Source organism: Hyperoodon ampullatus, assembly GCF_949752795.1.
Source record: "Hyperoodon ampullatus genome assembly, chromosome: 20".
NCBI lineage: Eukaryota > Metazoa > Chordata > Mammalia > Artiodactyla > Ziphiidae > Hyperoodon > Hyperoodon ampullatus.
Genome location: NC_136933.1, coordinates 14992849 through 15015482, shown reverse-complemented (window position 1 = coordinate 15015482; position 22634 = coordinate 14992849). Strand labels below are relative to the sequence as shown.

The window sequence follows — 22634 nt, the reverse complement described above, 5'->3', positions numbered from 1 at the left end:
CACGCAGCGTTCAGTTTCTCCCGCGCGCGCCTCCCCCCCGCTTCGCTCCTCCCATCTCTCCTTCTACCCACCGCCCGCCACCGCCTGCCTCGGCGGAGGCGCTGGCGTTCCGCGCGCCGCCTCACTGCGCCTGCGCGGCGTGTGGACGCCTCACGCTCCCGGAAGTGGGAGGCGTCCACACGAGTTTGTGTGGTAGCCGCCGCGGGAACGGGAGCCTGCTAATTTTTCAGCGGAGAAAGGCGAGGCTTTCGGGCTTGGCCGAGTGAGAGAATGAGTGGTGGGCTCCAGCAGCTCTCTTCTTACGTGACACGCAGCATGGAGGATGAACAGAGTCACCAGCCCGGCGGCGAGGCCGTGGCTCCCGCGCGGCGCGGGTCGCGGGGGTCGGCGTGCGGGGAGGAGGCGCAGCGCCCGAATCCTGAGGTGAGAATCCGCCCGCGCGCCCTTGTCTTCGAGGGTTTCCCTCAGGAACCTCAGCCCGTGCACCCTGGGGCCCCAGCCCTGGCCGCCTTCCCTGGCCCCAACTCCGGGAGCCTTTACTCGGGGGTGGTTGTCAGTAAGCCGCTTCTGGTCCCAGTTACTGTCTGGAAGGGAGTCAACAGTCCAGACGAGAAGTATGCGAACCGCGGTTTTATTAGCTCTGCGTGGGAACTCTGCTCTAAGCATTCTGGGCGCACGGTTACTGTTGTCATTCTGTGTAGCCCTAATCTGTAGCGGGTAGTTGATGTATTTAGAAATACCACCACAGCTCTAGCTGTGCCACTTCTTAAGACCTTTAAGCCCAGCTCCCAGCCTTGGCAAAAGGTGATTGTGCCTGTTAGCTGGAGCTTCGTCTCTGGTTTTCGCCCATTTACTCCTACCTCATATAAACGTAATGTATGACCGATACCCTTAATGAGTTTGGTAGCTCACCGATAGATCCTAGTTACAGTGGCAGAGTTGTAAAAACCGTCTTAAAACTTCTTTATTCATCTTCTTTGATACATATAATTATTGTTGACTGGCGCTGCAGAGTGTGAACAATCTAATACCCGAATTGGTCATTTTCTATTAATAACATACAAATGCGGAGCACCTCAGAGTGTGGGTACTTGCAGGAGGCTTCCTAGCTCTTGCTTTTTCCGTCTACAGCCCATTCCCCACATAGCAGGTAGAATGAGCTTTTAGTAACATGAATGTGACCGGTTTCTCCCCTCCCGAGTCTTCAGTTTGCTGCCCACAGGACCTGGCTCCTTTCTCCATTGTTAACTGCACCTCGTACAACTCTTCCCTTTTGCTCTCAGGGCCCAGCATCCTCGGTTTTATGGCGGATGATCTTTCTTGTTAAGGGTCTTTGTGTGCTTCCTTTGCTGTGCATGCTCTCCCCCTGGGTCGTTTGCATAGTTATCTGCTTCGCCTTATGATATTACTTTCAAAGAGGCCTCCATGTCCCTTCTGTCTAAAGAACCGCTCTTGTACCCCACCATCCCTCTTCAGTTTGAGATACTGTCAAATAGCATCATCAAGTGAGTCGGTTTAAAAATAATTTTAAAAACTTTATTTTTAATGAGAGAAGTGTGATTGAATACACTTCATTAGATTTGGAAGTCTTAAAACTTTGAGATATAGTGACTTAAGGCCTGGGTTTATGTTCCTAGTTGATGTTAGTGACTATCGTATTTGTTAAAAACCTGTCGTTGGATGCTTTTAATAAGTAATGATACAGTCCTTTTTTTTTTCAGGCTCAAGTAAGCAAAATATTTTGTTGGATTTCAGCTAAGTAAATTTTCATTATCCTTGATGTCAACAAAATTGTTTTTGTAAACTAATAGGTGTTGTATTTTTAGCCAAGTAGGTTCAAATTTCATCAGAACTCTTCTTTTGGAAGGATTGTAACCAAGTTTAATTCTGCTTCTAAGTTTGTTTGTTTTTTATGTGTAGATGCAAAGTCTTTTTTTTTTTAAATAGGTAATGAGCAGGTTTTCTTTTCTCTTTTTTTCGGCAATAAAATAATGGAAACACTTCCAAAACATCTATTTTCCAAATGTTCTTGCCACAGAAGAGGTTTCTCTTGATAAGCAGTTACTTGCTAAGTTATTGTTAAAACATATTTTCTTTCATCTTGAAACAAATAGGGTTTATTTTAAAAAAAACAACTTTTAAGGATCAAGCTATTAATCCCTTTCTCATCACTGAAAATGACAGCAATTTTGGAATACCATTTTGTAAAAGGAAATATGTAACTCATTTGTAAGTTCAATAGCACTTTTAAGTACTTTACCAGAAGATAGTCAGCCTCCATTTGGTATAAAAGATTTTCGTGGTCAATTCCATATTGTAAAGATTCTCTCATTTGGGATAATATTAACCGTGCAACCATTTACTGGGACGTGTGAAAATTGCAAAATGTCACAGTATCATGAAGGTGAATATTCTCCCTTGTACTGTGGGGTCTGTCCCTACTTTCCTCATTTTATGGCCGGTACTTTGTGACATGTGACAGATGGATACAGACATTGGGGAGGGCACCATTATCAATCCATGTATTACTTAGTAAACTAATTTTGTGTTTTTGTAGATTAATAATACATACAGGGTTTTAAATATTTTCCTTCTGCTCCTTAGTGAGTTGTCTTAGTGGATTTTCTATGGAAACCATTAGTGTAGACCACAGTTTGTGAGGACTGGACCTTGACCATGTCCTAAACTTCACTGAAGGAAGAGGGCTAGGGTTGGACCCAGGAGAGGAAGCAGAACTTTCTTTATAGAAATCATGATTTGTAGCATATCTAGAAGAGGCGTAAGTGTTACTTGTGGGTAATATTTGTAGCTACAGTTCTAGATAAGAATTAAGCAAGTGAGTCAGAGAGAGGATTTAGCCAAGGAGAAAGTTTGCTTAAATTAAGTGAGACATTTGTTTTGGTAGACAAACTCTTACTCATTGTTGACCTAATTTTAACCCAACTGAAGATGAAGTTTAAAATTCACTGTAAGTGTAAAGACAAAGGATAAATCAGGAATCCTGATTAAATGCTAATGATAAAGTAACCAGGCATCGTAAATTTAATAAGGTATTGAAAGCTAATTATTTTCTTATCTTAGTCAAATATCTGTGTAATAAAGTTTTTAAAACATTGGTCAACAAGGAACTTCAATATAATTATTCTTCAAGGGACTTGCCTGGTGGCGCAGTGTTTAAGAATCCACCTGCCAATGCAGGGGACGCGGGTTCAAGCCCTGGTCCGGGAAGATCCCACATGCCACGGAGCAGCCAAGCCCGTGCGCCACAACTACTGAGCCTGCGCTCTAGAGCCCACGAGCCACAGCTGCTGAGCCTGTGTGCTGCAACTATGGAAGCTCTTGTGCCTAGAGCCCGTGCCCTGCAACAAGGGAAGCCACCACAGTGAGAAGCCCACGCACCACAATGAAGAGTAGCCCCTGCTCGCCACAACTAGAGAAAGCCCACACGCAGCAATGAAGAGCCAATGCAGCCAAAAATAAAATAAATAAAATTATTTTAAAAATTATTCTTCAATTTATGGACAGTTCATACATTGGAATTCCTGTCCTCTTTCCTCAGAGGAGATGGGAGAGAGTAATTCTTAAGTATTCTAGCACAGTATCTGCAAAATGTGTGTTGCATTAAATTGAGAGCTAAGAGTGAGAAATAGTCCCTGAACCATCAGGATCAGTTCCAACTCAGGAACTGTGTCCTATCCATGGTTATCCCTCCTTAATCTGTCATTAAAGTTCACATGGGGACAATGTGGTAAGTTATAACTAAGTTAACAAGCTTTAGTATGGATTGCTAGTAAATTCCGAAGTATTTTTGAAAATTCTGAAACATACCTAATATTTGTAACATTGCATGTGGAAAATAACTTGTAAATGAATCTTTGGAACTTAACATATTAGTAATTTGGGACTAACTGTGGTGTGATTAGAATCGGATTATGTCTTCTTAACATGGATTTTCATTTAAGAAAGGAGGAAAGGTTTATAATATAGTAACTGTAGTTCTCCTGAATAACTGATATATGTGTAACTTTTGGAAATTGCGTGTTTTGGAACTGAATTTATTTCCTTCTTTGCCTTGGGTACTAACAAGTTTTGAATCAGATTTCTGGCCCCTTTAATTTTTATATTGGCCAATTTCTGTTAACTTTGTGAAACGAAGTCAGGTTAAAAAATTCTCAGGAAGGCACTGATGTATACATGTGTAATGTTGTAAAAGTTTACTTAAAAATTGGTTCATTTGTAAATTTTAGAATACTGCTTGTGAAAAGGTCTGACCTACAGTCTGTGATGGTAATTAGTAAAGTTACCATTTATTAATAGCCATGGTGGGTATGGTGTCAGGAACCTGATATACTTGATCTCATTTAATCCTTATAATAACCTCTCCCAAATACTATTTATTATTACCAATACCAAATACCATTTGAGACAGTTATTATTATACCTTATTTTATGGATAAGGAAACTGAAGATCAGAGTAATAAGTAATTACCCAAGGTTATGCTACTATGAAACAATCAGCTGGCTCTGTACTGAGGTTGCTCTGATTCCCAAAACCAGTGCTCTTTTTACTTAGCTTCATTTCCTGTAAGGAACCTCATGACTGAGAAGAGAGCAGGGTAAATTGTATTGGAAATACATCCTCCTCCTTCCTAAGCACTTTTTATTGAACATATAGCACAAAGAGTCCTTAGGAGTTTGAATCTTTAAGATGTTTGTACTAATTATAAACTTTATATATATATGTATGTATTTTTTGTGTGTGGTAGAAAAAGCAGCGATGGAGACTTGATGGCCAAGAAACAAAAGGGTCTAAGTTCATTACCTCCAGTGCAAGTGATTTCAGTGACCCAGTTTACAAAGAGATTGCTATTACGAATGGTTGCATTAATAGAATGAGTAAGGAAGAGCTCAGAGCCAAACTTTCAGAATTCAAGCTTGAAACCAGGTAATTAAAAAAAACTTTTTAAAATTATAAAAGTAGTACATGTTCATCTAGAAAATCTTGAAAACACTGAAAAATATCTGTAATCCTATTATAAAGAGATAACCATTACTAACAATTCAAATAACAGCTGTAATTTACATTCTTACCCATGAACCCTTGTGTGACTCTGATTATTTCTGTCAGTCTTTTAGACAATAGAGTAATATTGCTGAGTTAAAGTTGATGAATATTTTGATCATCTACCAGAAATGTCTAGGAGTATCTATCATTTTATACTGAGTATGTTTAAAAAATTTTTTTAGTTGATCATTTGGTTGATAGATAATTATAACTTATTAACGAGATTGAGTATTTTTCCTTTTTCTTGTTCATTTGTATTATTTTTATAAAGAAGATTTCTTTGAAACCAGGTAATTAAAAAGAAAACAACTTTCACCTACTAGGAAGTATTTTTTCTTCTGTTTTAGTTTCTAAAAATATGCAGTATGATAGTAAGTGTTATGTTTAACTGTATACTGAATGAGAAAATAATGCAGCTTAGCCAACTCAAGAGTGTGTATGTGTGCATGTGTGTGTATCTTCAATGAGATGTATACATACTTAAGTTTTAATAACTTTTTGTGAAACAAATCACTTTATTTTGACTTGGGGCATGGGGCAGGAATGACCTTTGGGATCCAGAAAAACATGTAGCTTCTTGATACACAAGAGAATTGCCAGGCATCTAGAAAAAAATAACTACAGGTAATAGAGGAAAACTTATTGTTTTGAGGCCCCCCTGAATCCTTATTCTCTTATAAGCAGTATTCCTCCTCTTTGCTTTAAAGTAGAGCTTCACTGCTTTTCAAAAGAGCACACATGTATTTTTTCCCCCTTCTCGATTGTCTACTCCATAATTTGTGAAGAAGATTTTTACCTCCTTTCCCCCTGACTCTTTCTATTCTGGGAATACAACGTGTAGCCTACTTAAGATTTTCTGGGCAAAATGTGTGTTCTTCCCAGGTGTGAAGATCAGTTGCTCACTCCTGACTTATATGGGAGCTAGAGAGATCAAATATATGTTTATACGTTTAGTCAACAAACACTTACTGAATTGTAAGCACTTTACTAGGTAGTAATGTTATAAAGGTAAAACAGATCTACTCCCTGTTTTGGAAATCTCAGCCTTTTAGGAAAATACACAAACCAATAATCACAATACAGAGTGACCAGAGCTGTATTGAAGGTCTGGCCAAGTACAGCATGAGAATGTGGAAGAGTCTGTCTCAGGGATTCAGAAGTGACATTTGAATTGACTTAAAACAGAAAAAGGTGGGGGGAGGGTATTTGGGGCAAAAAGAAATTAAAACTCCTAATTTCTGTTTGTATATTTTCTGCTACATGATCTTGCTTTTTCTTTGTACAACCAAAGCTATGGAACAGGAAAGCATGCCCCATTTTCAGGACGTGGCCTGTATTGTGTTTTGTCTGCAGTGTGCGGCGTACTGTGGGGAGGGAGAGCATCTGAAGAAGATGATGAAATGATAGGTCGTAGCCTAGTGGTGAAGGAACTCTGCGCTAAAGTCTGAGTTTTACCTCGTGAGCAGAAGGGAGCCACTGAAGTATTTCAGCAGGAAGGTGGTGCTAGTGCTTAGCTCTCGAGCAAGGTGAAGAATGAAGAGGAGGGCTGTGATAGGGGAGATGTTTGCCAGAGTCCAGGAAGCTACTGGGAGCCCCACCTGAGAGAATTCAGGAGAACCAGATTCTGTATGTTTCTCTGAGTTGGAATTGGCAGAAATGGTGATTGTTTGGATGTGGAGGGGCAAAAGGGGCAAGATGTTAAAGATGAAGTTTTCTCTCTGGAGTAACTGGTTGGTTATGTGTTTATGTTGCCATTAGGTTTGCAGACAGCCTTTTCGTAAATAACGTTTCACCTTTAGTAAGCTATAGTTTCTTTAAAAAAAGAAAGAAAAATTAAGACAAAGTAATCCAAAGCTGTCACATGATGCAGAGGTCACGCACAATACCTTAATATGAAAGGAGTTGAGGGTTTCCTTCCTAGGTTTTGGCAGTTTGGAAAATCTCAAGCAAATAAACATATTAACACTTTTGTCTTAAAACAACTTGCTGGTTAATTATCAGGATTTTTCATGGATAAGATTCCTTTTTAGTGGTAGTTTAGAAAGGAGAACAAAAGGTTAGAAACATTTTTTCTAACGGTCACTAATTGGTGACGGGGCCAAAATGCCTTCCTCGTCACTTCCCATTAGTGACAGTTTTTAGATCCTCTTATTTTTACTACCATTTTGTATTTGCAAGCCCTTACAGGACTCAACCAAGTAACAGTGAAGGAAGTCTAAATAATGGTTGCGACTTTTGATTTTTTGAAGTAATATATACTGTTGGACGAACGAATGTGACCGCCTTTACCCACCATCGTCATAAATTTAGAACAGCTTTGCCCCACCTCTCCCTTTTGTGGAATGTATATTTTAAAAAGACCTGTAAAACAGAAGTCTCCTGAATCCAGTTCTACCCATGGTAAATTCAGAAATCTAATTGCAATTAAGAATCTACTGACTATGACCATGTTCTTCTGGACATGGTTTATTCTAGGGTCTCCTAAATTAGTTTTCCTAGTTAAATAGCTAAGAGACATTCAACTTTATATACTGCTAGGCTCATAATGCTTTCAAATTCATGTGGATTTTTTTAGTTGTCTAACTTACAAAAGCCAAAAGAAAGGAAAGAGAGAGCATACTATGTTCAGTTTTCCTGAATTTTCATTCTCTGAAATTTGTGTTTGGTCAGCAGAATAATTCAGTATTAATTTCGGTTTTTGTATCACGTATGTCATCTTATTATATAAGGCAACAGGGCTGTGTAGGTAGTGTATGCCGACAAAGGTTATGGTTTGAAAGACCAATATATATTTTATATATTGTACTACAAAAATGAAAAGTTACGTGTGAATTAAAATATTGATGCTGTATTAAATGTTCTGTTTTAATTAGTTCTTTGCTAAATTAGCTTTGCTTTCTTTACATTTATTTTGGCTAACATTTGCTAAATTATGCTGGGATGATGCTGTCAGTGTTCAACCCAGTGCCAGCAGATAAGAGTTCAGATTCTTGCCTGTAAAATTCACCTAAGCGTTAATTTTATTCTTATTTTCCTTAGAGGTGTAAAGGATGTACTAAAGAAGAGACTGAAAAACTATTATAAGAAGCAGAAGCTGATGTTGAAAGAGGGCAATTGTGCTGACAGTTACTACGACTACATTTGTGTTATTGACTTCGAAGCCACTTGTGAAGAGGGTAACCCCCCTGAGTTCATACATGAAATAATTGAATTTCCTGTTGTTTTACTGAATACTCATACCTTAGAAATAGTAAGTGAATTGTTTTAATTTTATTTTTAGCAGCAGCTATTCTGGGGTTGGCTCCTAAGGGCCCATTTGCTGTTTCAGCTAGAATTAGAATTCTAAAGAGGAGGTGTTTTGCTCTTGCTGCATACTTAATAGATGGGCTATAATAAAATAATTTCAGAGTCTGCTCCTCTCCTTTTCCAGTAGCTAAAACAAATAAACAAACAAAAAAAAAACTGATGCCTGGTCCTCATCCCAGAGATTCTGATTTAGTTGTTCCGTGGGGCCCCTGGCATTAGCATTTTTTTTTTTTTTTTTTTTTGCATTACACGGGCTTCTCACTGCTGTGGCCTCTCCCGTTGCGGAGCACAGGCTGTGGACGCGCAGGCCCAGCAGCCATGGCTCACGGGCCTAGCCGCTCCGCGGCATGTGGGATCTTCCCAGACCGGGGCACGAACCCGTGTCCCCTGCATTGGCAGGCGGACTCTCAACCACTGCGCCACCAGGGAAGCCCTAGCATTTTTTTTTTTTTTTTAAAGCTTCTCAGTTGGTATCAGTCAGGGTTGAGAACCACTGTGGTAGACTAATGTATACTCTGATCTATAAAAATGATAAGGTATAGAAATTACCTTTCAACTTAAAGCTAGTTAGCTTTCTGGTGAAAAGTTTATGGGGGAAACAACTCTTGTAACCTTGGCTTCTAAGCCATATAACATATTTGCTTTAGAGACTCATCGTCAGTGCATTGTTAGTTTAGGAACTCAGCAAGATCCCTCCAAATTAATACTGTTTGCCTTGTAAATCCTGAACAAGGATTGTAACAGCTCATCTACCCAGAAGTACCACGTCTGTGGTATCCCCAGTTGCCACCAACACACTGGGAGTAAGCATAAAAAGTCTTGGTGCATTAAAATGCATACAGTTTTTTCTTTCTGTTGTTTGAAGCCTCTTTTAGTTATAGTCTTAATCAGCCCATTTATATAATTTCCTTGTCCAAAGCAGATTAAAGGTCAGTAAATTAAAAGAAAAAAATGACAACTATGAAGGCAAATCATCTTGCATAACTCACTAGATCTTACTTCCTCTCTCTCACTCAAGGACACGGCTCTAGCCATTCTCCTCCCTCATTTAGACATGAATGATTCATTGCTTTCTCCTATATCGTTCCCATCCCATACAAACTTGTTATTTTTCACACCATAAAAAGCCTTCACTTGATCCCACTCCCTGCCAGCTACCCCGTGTCTTTGTTCCTCTACAGCAGGTTTTTGTAAAAGTTATATACACTTCTGTTTCCTCCCATTCTCTGTTAAACCCATACCACTTGTAGGTTTAATTTATGTATTCCAGCCCATCACTCCACTAAAATCACTCCTCAGTGTCATCTTTGACCTTTACCTAAGTCCTGGTGGAATTGACCACTGTCTCCTTCAAGTGACTGCCAGAACCCCTCATTCTCCTGCATTTTCGCCAGCCTCACTGGGTTCCCCTTCACAGTTTCCTTCGCTGGTTGCTCCTTCTCTTCCCAACTTCCTAATACAGGATGCTGTCGGTTCAATCCCAGGTCCTCTTCTCTATATAGATCCTCTCCCTTAACGATCTCATCTATCATCTTATTCCATAGCTTTTAGAAACTACATGCTGATGTCTTCCAAATACATATCTCCAATCTCGTCGTCTGTCCAAATCCAGACTGTTACTTACCATCTCTACTTGGACATCTAAACAGACATCTTAACATGTCCCAAATTTACCCGCAACCTGTTTTATCTTCAGCCTCCCTAGCTTGAGGGCTAGCAACTCTGTCTTTCTAATTGCTCAGTCCAGAAACCTTGGAGTCATCCTTAACTCCTGTTTCTCTCTCATCACACATCCAGGCCATCAGAGACTTGTTTGCTCTGCCTTCAAAATATATCCAGAACCCAGCCACTTAACCACACTGCTATGACTGTAGTCTGAGTCCCACTGATTTCTTGTCCGGATTTGCTGCTTTTGTTCATCATTTAACCAGTCTCTGTTTCTATCCTTATTCCCTGCAGCCAATTCTCAACCTAGCGACCAGAGTGATCCTTATAAAATATAAGTCAGCGCATTTCACTCCTCTGCTCATGACTCTTTTATGGCTCCCCATTTGACTCAGAGTAAAGTCATATTCCTTATATGATCTGGCTTCTTGTTACCTCTGATTGCACCATACTGACCTGCTTGCTGTTTCTCAGAAATTCCAGGCATGCTCCACCCCCTCACCTCCCAGAGCTTTAGCTCAAATTCCTTTCCTGCAGAGATCTTGCTACTAATTCCCTTCCTCCCTCCTGTCCTCCCTTCCTCCCTTCCTTCCTTCCTTCCGGGCATTCCTTAACTCTTGCCTTCTAAATAAAGTCTAACTGGTTCTCTGTGCAATAGCGTAGCTTGAATACCCCACAGACCCAATGTTTCTGATCCCTCTTATCTACTCTACTTTTTAAGAACCCTCATCACCTTTTAACTTACTATGTAATTTATTTAAGTGATTATTAAATATTTGGTCAATGAATGCATAGTCCTGTGGCATCATTCTGTTGAAAGTATTAAATAGCAAGTACAATTTTATTAATGTCATACTTAGTAGTACCTGCTTATAATGGTAAGGGAAGTTGCAGCATATATTTTTTAAAAGGTTTTCATTTAAAATTATGAAACAAAATACTGATATTTAAGAGGATAGACTTCATTTATCTATGAAATTCAGTTAAGTAGAATTTTTCCTTTTGCAATATGTCTGGTAAGTAAAGAACCTCTATAACTTTTGAAGTTGAAATGTCCTTTGCTGTTCTTTTACTCTTTTATAATTGTTAGTAACTATTGATAATTCATCTGTTTAATACACTAATGTATAAAAAGAATTTTATAAACATGATTTTTATTAATTTTTTAATCTACTATAAGTAATATTCTTTGTCTTTTTCTCCATAGCTACCTAGTATTAATAATTGCTGCCAATAAATCTTTAGGCTTTGAAATTGTCCTTAATTTTTAACAAGTGACTTAGTGTGATCTGGTTTAGGGAGGCAGCATTGGGCCAGAGGAAAAAATGCTCAGAGACCTGAGCCTGATGATAACCATGCCGTCCTTACTGAGTTCACAAAATTGTTGTGAGCATAAAATACGAAGGCAATCATGAAAGCTTCTTGAAGAGGTTAAACATTGCTAAAATAATTAGTAAGGGCTTCCCTGGTGGCGCAGTGGTTGAGAGTCCGCCTGCCGATGCAGGGGACACGGATTCGTGCCCCGGTCCAGGAGGATCCCACATGCCGCGGAGCGGCTGGGCCCGTGAGCCATGGCCGCTGAGCCTGCGCGTCCGGAGCCTGTGCTCCGCAACGGGAGAGGCCACAACAGTGAGAGGCCCGCGTACCGCAAAAAAAAAAAAAAAAATTAGTAGTATTATTGCCCTTTAAATGACTACATATCATATAGTTAAATTTTGATTATTCAGAATTCAGTTTAGTGGAATCTTAATATAAAAATAAGGACTAGTCAGGAGTAAATGGGAGAGCAGGAATCTGAACTAATTTAGTTGTAACTGCAGACTGGCATTTCTTCAGCATACTATGTTATTTAAAAAGCTATTAATATCTTGAACTAGAGGTTGCATTAATAGGCTTTACAGTTTCAAAATATTATAAACAAAATCATTGACATTTTGCTCCTCTGGTTAAACTTTGGTTTGAAGACTTGCTTTCAGGTACTTGTTCTATCTTAAACTTTTTTAAACTATGAAGCATAATTTTTTAATTAAAAAATTAGAGTACTTTGGGAATAGCGCATTATCCTTAAATTGTTAAAACTCTAGACAGGTCTGTGCCTTGAGCCATCTATAAGATTACAACCTTATGTGGCTGACATAGTCACGTTATGTATCATGTATCTTAGGTCATAGAAAATACTTTAACTTGCTGTCCTTCCCTTGTAGGAAGATACATTTCAGCAGTATGTGAGACCAGAGATTAACACACAACTTTCTGACTTCTGCATCAATCTAACTGGAATTACTCAGGTTATAATTCTGTGTTCCTTTTTCTAGAGTTTGAAAGAAGTTTTGAAATTAGGGATTTATTTCATAGTTTAAAAAAATTATTGTTGTAAATAATTAAATGTGATACTTTCCTTGCTTGGTAAAGATCTTTTGTATTGTAATATTTAAAAAATAGAAAAGCACATTTTACACCTGCTAAGATTTTTTTTCAACCTTTCCTTTTAAGGAGTTGTAATCATTTCATTTGTATGGAGCATTAGTGAAGGAAATGTTAGTTACCATATTGAACTTGGAGATGAAGTTTTAAAATGTATCTGTTACAACCTGATTTTATATATAGCTTAATTTTTTTTAGGCCTCTGATTTTTGGTTGTATTCTAATGTGGTAGGCCCTTTGTTCATTTATTTAGTTCCTTTATTCATTCATTCAACAAATATTTGAGGGCCTGCTATAATATTCAGTATTGGCCAAGCTACGATGGATACAAAGATGGTCAAGGCAGTCTCTCTCCTCAGCTCACTTAACAGTCTGTAAGTCAGGGGGACAGACAGAAAAAAACACTGGTCACAGTATGGTTAGGAAGACTGACAGTGTTTCATTAGGGTGTCATGGGCATCTGTAGAAAGACCTCCCTCTGACAGAGGGAAGGGAGGGCTGTCCTGGGCAGCACTCAAGTTGGTGAACTTGGGCTGAGTCAACAATAGGTAAATAGGTGGAAAAGAATGACTGGGCAGGCATTTCAGGTGTGAAGGGCAAAACTGTAGGTGGTTCGGGATGGTTCAGGTGTATTATGGGCTAGTGAGAAACTGGTCGCACATAAAGCTAAAGTGATAGAGGCGAGCTAGATCATGAAGGGTCTTGTGTGTCTTTGTGTCTGGAAGACCTTGGGGAGTGTTTGGAGGATTTTAAGTATGCGAGTGATGTGATGGATCATTCAGATGGGTAGTATATCCTGGAACGATGTGAGCTTCGAGATAGGGAAACCAGTGTAGAGGGCTGTGGTTTTCAGCTGAGGAGAGATTTCCCTTTTCTCCCCTCTGGAGAAGCAGTAAGCCACTAGGTTGAGGCCTGAAAAAAGAGAACCCCTGAGGATGATCTTAAATCTTAATCTGGGGAGGATTATATACTTCAGTTGAAAGCAGTCCCTAATACTTGGCTATAAACAATTTTTAATTGTCTTAAAAATGGAATTTTAGGTGAATCTTAGCCTAGGAAACCATGAAGAGTTTAAAAGATCATAGTTAAGACTTTCTCCTACTGTTTCTTTCCCTCCAGTGTTTGTTTCTGGGAAGGACTACATGTAACTACCCAGATTTTTATATATTTTACTTTCATATCCTCAGGATCAGGTAGACAAAGCTGATACCTTCCCTCAGGTACTGAAAAAAGTCATTGACTGGATGAAATTGAAGGAATTAGGAACAAAGTATAAATATTCCATATTAACGGATGGGTAAGTATTTAGGAAATTTATCTTTTTTAATCTACTTTTTAAGATTAAAGATGTCCTAACTCATCCAACTTTTAGAATAACCACAAAAGCTATTATTTACTAAAGGAGTCCCCACAACACACAGTAGCTTTCCTTTTACATTCTTATTCCTGGTTAAATTTTAAGTCCTAGACGTCAGAGAGAGGAGGGAGAGCAGAGATAACAGTCTGATCCAGTGCTAGAAGATTAAATATTAATGTATAAAACTTAAATGACTTTACTGAAATGCTGTTTTTATCAGGACACTTCCTTGCTCAAGAAAGTCCAGGCTCTTCAGTCTGGCTTTCAAGGCTCTGTTGTCTAATCCCACCCTGCCCGTGTAGCCTAATCCTCCTGCCGTTTTTCTTTTTTACTCCAGTCAGGCTGGCCCATGAACCACACGGTTTATCCTTCCTCTCTGTACCCACACAGCTTTCCTCTCTGCTGGAAGGTTCTCTTCCTTGACTCTTCTTTATTATTACCCAGAGCCTACCTCATATTTTATTTTGGACACTACAACTCACGTTGACCTTTTTCTTGAAGCCTTACAGCCTCTGATATGTACCATTCATGTTGGCATCTGACTAAATATTCTGATATCTAAACTTTATGTGTGTAAGACTTAGGTTTGCAAGGAGATTAAAACTCCATTCAGAGCAAGGATTGTTGCTACTTGGTAGTCTTTCATATTGCTTACTATAGTGCTGAGCTCAAAATTATGCTCCAGAAGCATTAGTTAAATGAAAAGCCAAGTGGAGAGATGAGAGAGATTATAACAGGATTAACAGCATTGTGCTGAGGCACCTCCTATACCCTGTGCTATTAAGGTTGAAGAAGAAAGTCCTAATGAACTTCTGTTTCAAATTGTGGACAAAAGCTGAGGTGTCACCTAAGTGAAGGGTTTAGAGGCCCTCAGGTGCAATAGGAGAAGAGCATTGAATTTAGGCCCATCATAATTGTGCTTAAAAATGGAAGTTTGGGAAAATGTTGATGGGCCTCTTTAGAAATCTGTTCCTGATTTTCAACATGAATGAGAAGTGTTCGTGCTAAAGTCACAGGTGTTTCTGTCATAACATGGTGTGTGCAATTCTGTAAAAAACCTCACATTCTGGGACAGATCATTCAAAATCTGTGCAATTTTGTAACCAGAGGACTAACAAAAACAATAATTGATACCCCCAGAAATAACTTGGACAGCCCAGGCAAGCTTGCCGGGGTCTGTAGAAGGCACCTCAGAGGATGTTACAAAGGCACAGAAGCCAGAGGATTGTGGGGGCAGGTGCTTGTTTTTAATTTTCTTAAAAGTACTCCTGTTGCTGGCACAGCGGCCGAGTTGAGAGCTTTTTCTTTCCCGCTGAAGGTTATAATTTCTACTGCTGCAATTCTGACTCCCTTTGCCGAGGAAAAACCACATATGAGGCAACATAATTTCTACATGATACAGCCAGGATTCTCCTACTTAACTACGTAGGTTGATTGGAGTTGTAGAAACATATGTTGTGGCAGAGCAAATTGCATTCTAACTACTTGATATCAGCTACGTTTGTTTCTCTCAAGTATTTTGTTCATTTGTTTGTGTTTTTTGTTTTATTTCAAAGCATACCCTCAAGGAACTTCCTAATGTGATAAACTTGGCATTAAAAGTAAGCTGAGCAGTTATTTTAGAGTTGTAAAAAAAAAAAAAAAAAACTCAACAAGATAGAGGTGTGCCTAGGTAATCAGAACCATAAAAATGGTCAAGATGAGCCCAATAAGAATTAGTTTGTCAAAAAAAATTTTAATATATCTAACTTCCACTTCGCTTTTTAAAGTTTGTTTTTGAGTTATTATTTTGGAGGAAGAGAAGTTAATTTTCTAAGCTTGGTGTTGTGTGTGAATATAAGAAAGGTGATGTGTAAATAAAAACAAATAGAATGACTTAAAATCCTCATTTTTAAGAATGGTATAGCATTTATTTAATCCAGATTTTTTTCCTCTTTTGATTTAAGTTCATGGGATATGAGTAAGTTCCTGAACATTCAGTGCCAGCTAAGCAGGCTCAAATATCCACCTTTTGCCAAAAAGTGGATCAATATTCGAAAGTCATATGGAAACTTTTACAAGGTAAGATTTCTATATTGATTATACTGCTCTTGATAAATTTATTATATTTTGCATGTACATAAAGTTATGATTTACTAGGTGCTTTTCATAGAAAAAGGTCATATAATTAGTTGTTATTCTTCAGATTCCAAATAGTTATGTTCATCTGAGTTTAGAAAAATAAGGTATATTCCTCACTCAACCTGTTACTTAAATAGGGTAACTATATATGTATGATCTTCAGTAACAGAGGTTTGAAACTGTAGGGGTATTCAGTATATGGATTGTTTGTGGAACAGATGCTCCCCACTGATTTTTCATTTTCATTTTATCAAAGTTAATACGTGTGTGTAGTGTAAATTTTTAAAAATAATATTGCAAGTCTCATAAGAAATGGCAGTCTTCCACCATGCCCTCACCAGTACTGGTTCCTATTCTCCCAAACACTTTTAACTTTTTCAAGTTGTTTCTTCTCATATTAACCTTCCTGTTTCCAGATTATATATTTATGCTATTTCTTGAATTTTCAGTCTGAGGTATCTATTGAGTTCCTGCAATGCAAAGTGAAGATTCAGCACCATTAAACAACTACCATTCCTGCCTGTCCTTCCCCTCCCTGCATCTTTCTTAGTTATGTTAGCTTTATAATCAAATCATTATTCAATGTTTACATTTCTAATGATTATGGAGAGTGTTCACTTTTCCCCAGATTTAACAATTGATTTCTTTAGTTGTTTTCTTATGCTGTTACTCTCCATTCAAACTGAAAATCACTTTTCAGTACTCAAAACGCTCAGGTGGTGTGTCAGTTTTTCTTTTTTCTTTTTCTTTTTTTTTCCTTTTTTACCTTGGAGACTAGGTTTCTGGAACCTTTAATCCTGTTCTAATCTGAACTGTTCTTCAGGCTTCTTCAAAAATCATCCTAGAAGATTTCCTTTGCTTCTCTATCACATGTTAGATCTTGGGTCATCTTTTTCCCTTTACAACCACATTTTGGTAAAGCACATCCTTTCCTGAGAAAAGGTGCTTTTCTCTCAAAACATTTTTTGTTTGTTTTTTTGTTTTAGCATTTTAAAATTGAGAACTATGTGTACAGAAAAGTGTATTTTGACAGATTGTTTTTAGAGTGAAATCCCTTGTAAATTCCACCCACTTAACCCTCTTCCTTCCTCCCAGAGCTCCTGTAATCCATACTTTCATGGAGATAATTTTCTTGTTTTTCCTTACAGCTTTATTTTTTTATTATTATTTTTATACATCTTTATTGGAGTATAATTGCTTCACAGTGCTGTGTTAGTTTCTGTTGTACAACAAAGTCAGGCAGCCATATGCATACATATGTCCCCATATCCCCTCCCTCTTGAGCCTCCCTCCCACCCTTCCTTATAGCTTTAATATTTATATGTTGATCCTTATAGCTTTAATATTTATATGTTGATCCTTATAGCATATGGTTTAGTTTTACCTGTTTTTGAAAATGATATAATTAGCATCATACTGGCTGTATTATTTATTTTGCTTTTTTCCTCAACATTATATTTGAGATTCATCCTTCTTGTGTATATAGCTGAAGTTCATTTATTTTACTCCTGTGTAGAATTCCATTGTGTTGGTTTATCTGCTTTGGGTGGTTTTTGGTTTGGGGCTTTTTATGAACAGTGGTGCTATAAACATTCCTGTGCATATCTTCTGGTGCCTTGCTTGCTCATTTCTCCAGAGTATAAGCCTAGGAGTTGAATTGCTGGGTTATAGAATACGTACCACATTGAGATTACTTGATAATGCAAAAATTGTTTTCCAAAGTGGTTGTACCAGTTGGCACTCTCAACAAGAAGAGTGTGTGATTTACTATTGCTCCACGTCTTTGCCAGCATCTGGTATTGCCAGTCATTTAAAATGTTTGTAAGTGTGATGACATCTCATTGAGGTTCTGTTTTGCATTTGCCTAATTACTCATGCAACTGAGCTGCTTCTCCTATGTTATTAGTCATTTGGATTTCTTTCCTTTGATTATATTTGGTAAATATTTTTTCCTTTTTTGTGGATTTTTCACTAATTTTGTGATTTCTTAAAAAAAGTTGGTTATGAAAAATTACAAACATATACAACAGTAGACAGATACAGTGAACTCTCATGACTCAGGTTTCAACAGTTAGTAACTCATGACCAACATTGTTTCATCTCTAACCCTACCCACTTTACCTTTTCCTTATTATTTTGAAGATCTTAAACATTATTTCATTTGCTTTTTAAACATTTCATTATGTAACCCCCAAAAGATGACTCTTTTAGAAAACATAACCATCACACCATTATCACACCTAAAAAAATTAACAGTAATTCCTTAATGTTATCAAATCATCATAAATATCATAAATATTTTGTTTTCTTTTACCATTTGTGTGTTGAATGAGGATCAGAATAAAGTTCACACATTTGCAGTTGGGTGACGTGTCTCGTAAGTTTAAATTTTTTTTTATTATTTTTTAAAATAAATTTTATTGTTTTTGGATGCGTTGGGTCTTCACTGCTATGCGCGGGATTTCTCTAGTTGCGGTGAGTGAGGGCTACTCTTTGTTGCGGTGCGCAGGCTTCTCATTGCAGTGGCCTCTCGTTGTGGGGCACGGGCTCTAGGCACGTGGGCTTCAGTAGTTGTGGTGCGTGGGCTTCAGTAATTGTGGCTTGCGGGCTCTAGAGCCCAGGCTCAGTGGTTGTGGTGCATGGGCTTAGTTGCTCCGCCGCATGTGGGAACCTCCCGGACCAGGGCTCGAGCTTGTGTTCCCTGCACTGGCAGGCAGATTCTTAACCACTGCGCCACCAGGGAAGCCCCAAGTTTTTAAATTTATAAATTCCTTTCCCGCCTCCTTTTTTCCCTTTAGCAGTTTTTTTCACCCCCCAAGAACCTAAGCCATTTGTCCTGTAGAGTTTCCCATAGTCTGGATTTTGCTTGTTGTATCCTGTGATATAGTTTCAAATGTGCCTCTGTCCTCTGAATTTCATATAAATTTGTAGGGGCTGATCAGCTTTAGATTCTTTTCATGCTACAACTCCCAGGTGGTAATGCGTTCTTATGTAAGGGGTCTTTCTCCAACCTTTAACTTAGAGGAATAATTTACTTATTCTAAGAATAATTATTAACAATTACTAAAACCATAAAAGAATTTTCAGGTCTGCATAAAAACATCTACAGCTCATAATACATTAGAGTGATCAGAAAGTTGTAGATACGTTAAGGCAGAATTGCCAGTGCTTTTTTGAGTAGAGAATGACATTTTTCTGTGTATCTGTTTATATTGGTCAGTTTCTTAGGCTGCTCTTTTCTGGGTGGTTTCTCCCCTTTGTACTAGATACCAATTATAATGCTGATTAGTAGTGTAAGTTGAGGAAACTTACATTTTCCTTTTAAAAAATTTTCTTCTCCTCTTCCCATTTGTATATTATATTCTTTGGAGAAATGTCTATTCAAGTTCTTTAAATCAGATTGTTTGCTTTTTTTGTTGTTTTAGGAATTCTTTGTACATTCTAGATGGTAATCCCTTTTCATGTATGTGATTTGCAAATATTTTCTTCCATTCTGTGGGCGGCCTTTTAACTCTGTTGATAGTGTCCTTTGATATATAAAAGTTATAAATTTTGTCAGTCAAGTAAAATAATACATTACAGAAAAATACCATGCCAAAAAATTAGTTTGGGTTAAATTTAGATGTTCAGAACAATGCATTTCCTTCCATAAATGATTTGTTAAGTTATAAAACTGCAAACTTTTTAGATGTTTTAAGGATTCCATCTGTTTATATGTATTTTTTATCTAAAACTCTAAGATCATTTTTTTAAAGCTCTGAAGGTTTATTTATTTGCTTCATTTGACCCGAGAGTATTTGCCCTTTGCCTAACTTTATTTAGCTATTACTGTTCATTTTCAGCTTATTTTTCCACTTCACGATGACTTATAGAATACTAAAGAATTATTTACTGAGCTGTTTATTTTTCAGGTTCCTAGAAGCCAAACCAAGCTGACAATAATGCTTGAAAAACTCGGAATGGATTACGATGGGCGGCCTCACAGTGGTCTCGATGACTCTAAGAACATTGCCCGAATAGCAGTTAGAATGCTGCAGGATGGGTGTGAACTCCGGGTTAATGAGAAGATGCATGCAGGGCAGCTAATGAGTGTGTCCTCTTCACTACCAATAGAGGGCACTCCAGTGCCACAAATGCCGCATTCCAGAAAATAACAGCATTTTTGTGCTTTTGCCCGTGGATCATTCACTCTAACTGGAGCTGCTACAAAGAGGTAGCAGATGAATACTTATTGAATTAGTCCTGCAGTGCAAAATTTAAGCACCTTAAACATTTAAAATCTTATTACAGTTATAGATATATGCATATGTATGTGAACAGATTCTGTGGGGAGGGCATATTGAATTCTTTGTTGAATTCTTTGTCACCAGCACTTTTGATATGAGCAGTATTTGTTACACAGTAACAGTTCCTGCTTAGAACTGAATTTTATAATTTAAGGTGTCCAAGATGTGTTCCTTTTGGTTTTAAAATACAGAGGTTTATTGGCTCTCCCCTTGAATGTCATACCTTATTGATGTTAAAATATATAATGTGTTTCTACATTAACACATCATTAGATCAGATCATTTCTTAAAATGCAGAAAAGATTGGAAAGGTGGGCCTTATCTAGCCTTTGGGTTTTAAGAATGTCAGTGTCCTTTTGATTTTTGAAATGTATATGTGAAGGTCAGTTGTGAGTGGTGAATTTCATAAAGTACTTGGTACACATATCTGCCTTTGTTTTTTTTTTTAGTTTATAATTGGAAGATTCATGATAGATTATAGGGTCTGATTAAAAATTCAATTACTGATGAGGTTAATGGAAATTCAAAAGAAAATACCATTTAAAGGAATATAAGGGCTACAACTTGAACTTTATAATACATAGATAAATCATTGGGGTTTTTTGGATTTGGTTTTTTGGTTCCCCTCCCCCTTGTGACATATATCTATCTGCCTTGTTTCTTAAATCTAAGAGACCAGCTTTGAATTAGATTTAAAATTAAAGGTCACCACTTAATTTTGCATTTGTATTCAACATTATGAGTGAGGTTAGTAAAGTCGAATAATGCTGTCTACCATATCTTACATTTCTATCACTAAAAACTGATTTTATATAGTGACCACTAAATGTTGAATAGTTAATTCTTAACTAATTCTAAAAACAAAAATGTGTTTATGGAGTTGAGAAAGTAAAACTCTCCTTATCTAGAAGCTAAAAATACATGTTTTCAGAATTGGATTTCCCCCTATAGCTTTCCTAGAACAATTTCATTAACATTGTTTGCTTCTTTTCGTTTACTTCATAATAGTAATTGTGATGCTACTTTATTTTAATGATTTATACATTATAATCAAATGAATTTTATAGAGGTCTTCCAACCCTGGTGCATAGGAGAAAAGTAGGCATTTTTCTTGGTATGAGAATTCTCCACACAGTACTGTAGCTTTTTTTTTTTTTTTTTTTTTGGTGGTGGTACGCGGGCCTCTCACTGTTGTGGCCTCTCCCGTTGCGCAGCAGAGGCTCCGGACGCGCAGGCTCAGCGGCCATAGCTCACGGGCCCAGCCGCTCTGCAGCATGTGGGATCCTCCCCGACCGGCGCACGAACCCGTGTCCCCTGCGTCGGCAGGCAGACTCTCAACCACTGCGCCACCAGGGAAGCCCAGTGCTGTAGCTTTTTAACTTAAAAGAATGAATTTCTGCCTTTGAGCAGTAGTTATAGAATCAGCATAATAAAAAAATAAGTGGATAACAGAAGGCACAAGGGTGGACAAAATACACATTATAGTAAAACAAGGACATCTAGATGTTTTAGGTTTAAACAGAAAACTCTTGGGGTGAAACAGATATATGCTAAGATTTTTGTGAATCCCAAATGGCACCATACAATATACCATAAAGTATTACTGGACGTTTTAAAGCATTTCCTTCACATCCTTACAGAGGTACTGTGCCAGGGCCAAGTAGCAGAAAATAGGAAATCACTAGTGAGGTGTGGATGCTGGGCAGTCCACTCACACTCCCTAGGCGACTTTCCCACATAGCCACCTCGCTGTAGAATTCAAATTCATGCCACAGCAAAGCTGGAATCCTCTCTCACCAGCTTCCAGGGTTGCTCACAAGAGCTAAAAACTGCAAGTGGGAAATCTGACTATGACAAGGAACTACTACATTTCCCTCCTCCTTTATTTTGTTTTTAAGTCAAGCTGCTAATCTTTTTGCCTGTTTTTCTTTTTGCCAAGTACCCAAGTACCAACAAGCTCATTTTATATTTCTTTTTAAGACCTTCAACATTATAAGCTCTCAATATCCTTTTGGCTCAACCAAATATTTTATTTGGTGATGCTTTACTGTCCTGATTCATTTTTTAAACTTTACTGAGGAATAATCGACCAATATAATGTATATGTTTAAGTATAAATGTAATGATTTGATGCACATTGTGGAATGGTACCAAGATCAGTTGACACACACATAACCTCATATAGTTAGCTTTTTTTGTTTTTGATGGTGAGAATGCTTGAGGTCTACTCTCAGCAATTTTCAGGTATACAGTACGGTACTGTTAACCATAGTCATAATGCTGTATGTTACATCCTCAGAAAGTATTCTTTGTATAACTGAAAATGTATATCCTTTGACCTATGTTGCCCCATTCTGCCGTCCCCAGCCCTTGGCAACCATCGTTCTATTCTCTGTTTCTATGAAATTGG

The 22634-nt window shown here is 37.9% G+C and overlaps 1 protein-coding gene across 1 annotated transcript; it reads left to right on the top strand.

Moving 5' to 3' along the window:
• Positions 1-315: 315 nt before the first annotated feature.
• ERI1 (exoribonuclease 1) lies at positions 316-20648 on the top strand (the record flags this gene model as incomplete). The annotated part of the gene is made up of 7 exons (XM_079726792.1): positions 316-423; positions 4767-4945; positions 8105-8315; positions 12241-12324; positions 13648-13757; positions 15764-15878; positions 19850-20648. The coding sequence occupies 7 exons, from the start codon at positions 316-318 to the stop codon at positions 20090-20092; spliced, it is 1050 nt and encodes a 349-aa protein (XP_079582918.1). The 3' UTR covers positions 20093-20648.
• Between the last annotated feature and the right edge of the window lie 1986 nt (positions 20649-22634).